The 2,600-nt window shown below is 36.7% G+C and overlaps 1 protein-coding gene across 1 annotated transcript; it reads right to left on the minus strand.

Annotated features, from left to right (window-relative positions):
- Nucleotides 1–279: 279 nt before the first annotated feature.
- LOC113699856 (uncharacterized) lies at nt 280–2,211 on the minus strand. The gene has a single exon (XM_072057990.1). It carries the CDS (start codon nt 2,209–2,211, stop codon nt 280–282), a length of 1,932 nt encoding a protein of 643 aa, XP_071914091.1.
- Nucleotides 2,212–2,600: the final 389 nt, after the last annotated feature.

Genomic DNA, 2,600 nt, shown 5'->3' on the forward strand with positions numbered 1-2,600 from the left:
ATACGTAATTTTACTATGAAAATAAAAAATAAAAAATATATATATAATATACGTAATTTTATTATTAAATAAAAATAAAAAAAAAATATATATATATATATACCCAAGCTCGCGAGCCGGCTCGCAAGCTAACGAGCTTAATATTCTGAGCTCGAGCTGGCTCGAGCTCGACTCGAGTTCGATTAACATCGAGCTCGACTCGAGCTTGACTCGAGCGGCTCGCGAGCGGCTCGCGAGCGGCTCGCGAGCGGCTCGATTCGTTTGCAACTCTAATCTGGACTAAGCAATTCTTCCTCCAGGAAGAATTGATGCTACAACTCCTGAAGCTGCTACAGCTATTGCAATGTACCCCTGTGATCTAAGTGTTGCAAGAAGCGAACGATATAAAAATGTTTTTCCCGTGCCCCCCAGACCATCAATGAAAAAGCTTTGTTCTTTGGAAGAAAAAACAGTCTCCAAAATCAAGTCATAAGCACGTTTTTGTTCTGCATTTAACTTTGAAACTATCAATAAATCTTCCGGTGACACCACAATACTCATTTCACTGTCCACTTCCTTTGTCATGCTTTTATGACAGTTAAGACTAACATCATCCGCAATTAACTTGTACTCACTGATATGGCTCCCCATTTGTTGGAGCGATTTGTTAATATCAAGCAAGACTTTTCGTCTTATTTCAGCAGTTGAATGATGAGCCTGTACCTGTGCTCGTTCGAAGTCTCTCGAAAGTTCCATTTCAAATTTTTCCCACAAAAGACTTGGATTTGTTGGAGCACAATGTAGAAGTAAAGTAGCAAATAAAAATCTAAGCGAAGAAGGCATTTGAAAACCAGCTGCTTCTTCAAGTGTCTCCTCAATATAAGAATTAGATTCTAAGAGGCCAAGCTGTAAGGCAGCCTCTCTAAATGAATTCATTCTACATCCATTAATTGTCAACAAGTCATCAAAAGATGTAGGAGCTCGAACATGTGAGAGAAGAAGTCTTAAATAATACTTATCACCTTTGCTTGGTTTAACAATGACTAACCTGTTTATAACCTTTTGCTTACTTCTTTCTGTCCATTTTCTTTTACCAGGTGTCCAAACAAAGTGCTCAGCAAATTCTCTATACAAACACTTGAGATTTTGAGCTTTTTTGTTGACACGGTTCATTCTAAAAAACTCAGTTAACATAGTTTTTGAGAAATCAATATTTTTTAAGAGCTGTGAAAGATCAGAATTTTGATCAAAAGAAACATATTGGTGATCAGGAAGATGCACCTGAAGAATGTAAACAGTAGGGGTCATTTCATTCAAGCGAAATGCATAAATCCGCCACAAAGCTTTGGGAGCAGAAACCGATCGACCTTGCTGAAATTCCTTGATCTCATCAACATCTTGAGGTGTTTCATCAGATATAATGTGGAAGTTGACAATATCATGACCTTTAAATATATACTTGTATAAATACTTAACTAAATTTATAGTCGAACAGATTTCGACGTTGATGTGACAGTCAATCAAAGCTAGCAAGTATGGAGTATATGGGATGATCCACCTATTATCCAAATCATAACCCCTGACTCTAATTTTTTGGCCATCATCTCGCTTGCGATAATGTGGATAGCTATCCTCACCATGAGTCGTATGGTCAGAATACCCTTTTGGATAATGATTTCTGCAGACACCGTTTCTCATGCAAGGACTTTCTTTGTTCATTTTTCCACAAGGGCCATGTATCATATGCCTTACAATAAGAGAATAAAGATGAGGATGCTTTTTACGATCAGGGAGTTCAGCACACACAATTTTATCATAGGCTGCTGGATTAAGAGGCTTAAACTGTGGTTCAATATAAACAATAGGTGAGCATGAGGAAAGCCTCTTTTTTTGGAATTCAATAACATAAACATAGGCTGCTACATCTCCAAATATTTTCTTTGTAACAATCTCTGCTTTCAGCATTTCAAACTTTGCCCTAAACATTCTAGCTAAAAGATCTGGCCTGTCTTGAGGTTTTTCTTTGTACTTTAAATTTTCCTGAATTTCTGGCCACATTGGATTGCATGTCATAGTCAAAAAAATGTCAGGCTTTCCATATTTTTGTACTAAAGCCATCGCATCAAGATATCTACGCCTTATATCCCGCAGTCCTCCAACAAACGAAGCTGGCAAATATATTCGCCGACCAACCTTAGAACCTGACAGTTGGCCTAAAGAAACACTATCCATTATTCCTTGAAGAGCTTCAGTCCGAATGGTATTTTGTTTCTTTCTATGAAAATCAAGTCTAGATGTCTCTATCTTAACATAGATATCAACAACATATTGCTATAACAATCTTAGTACATGTAACAACATGGAATCATCATCATTTCTCATTTGAAACTTATAATAGTAGTATTCCCTAGCCGTAACATTAGTTTTCTGTTTCTTAGCACGATCAGCGGCTGAAATAAAAAGAAACTACGTATTAATGACACGAAGAAAAAATACGATATGCTAGAAAAATCATAAATACATTCTAAATATTTTAAGCTTATACGTGCCTGTTTGTTCTAGATTAATCAAATCAGACGGAGTACTGATAGATGCTGGATCAATACCAATATCATCTTCAC

The sequence above is a fragment of the Coffea arabica genome, chromosome 7c, assembly GCF_036785885.1.
Source record: "Coffea arabica cultivar ET-39 chromosome 7c, Coffea Arabica ET-39 HiFi, whole genome shotgun sequence".
NCBI lineage: Eukaryota > Viridiplantae > Streptophyta > Magnoliopsida > Gentianales > Rubiaceae > Coffea > Coffea arabica.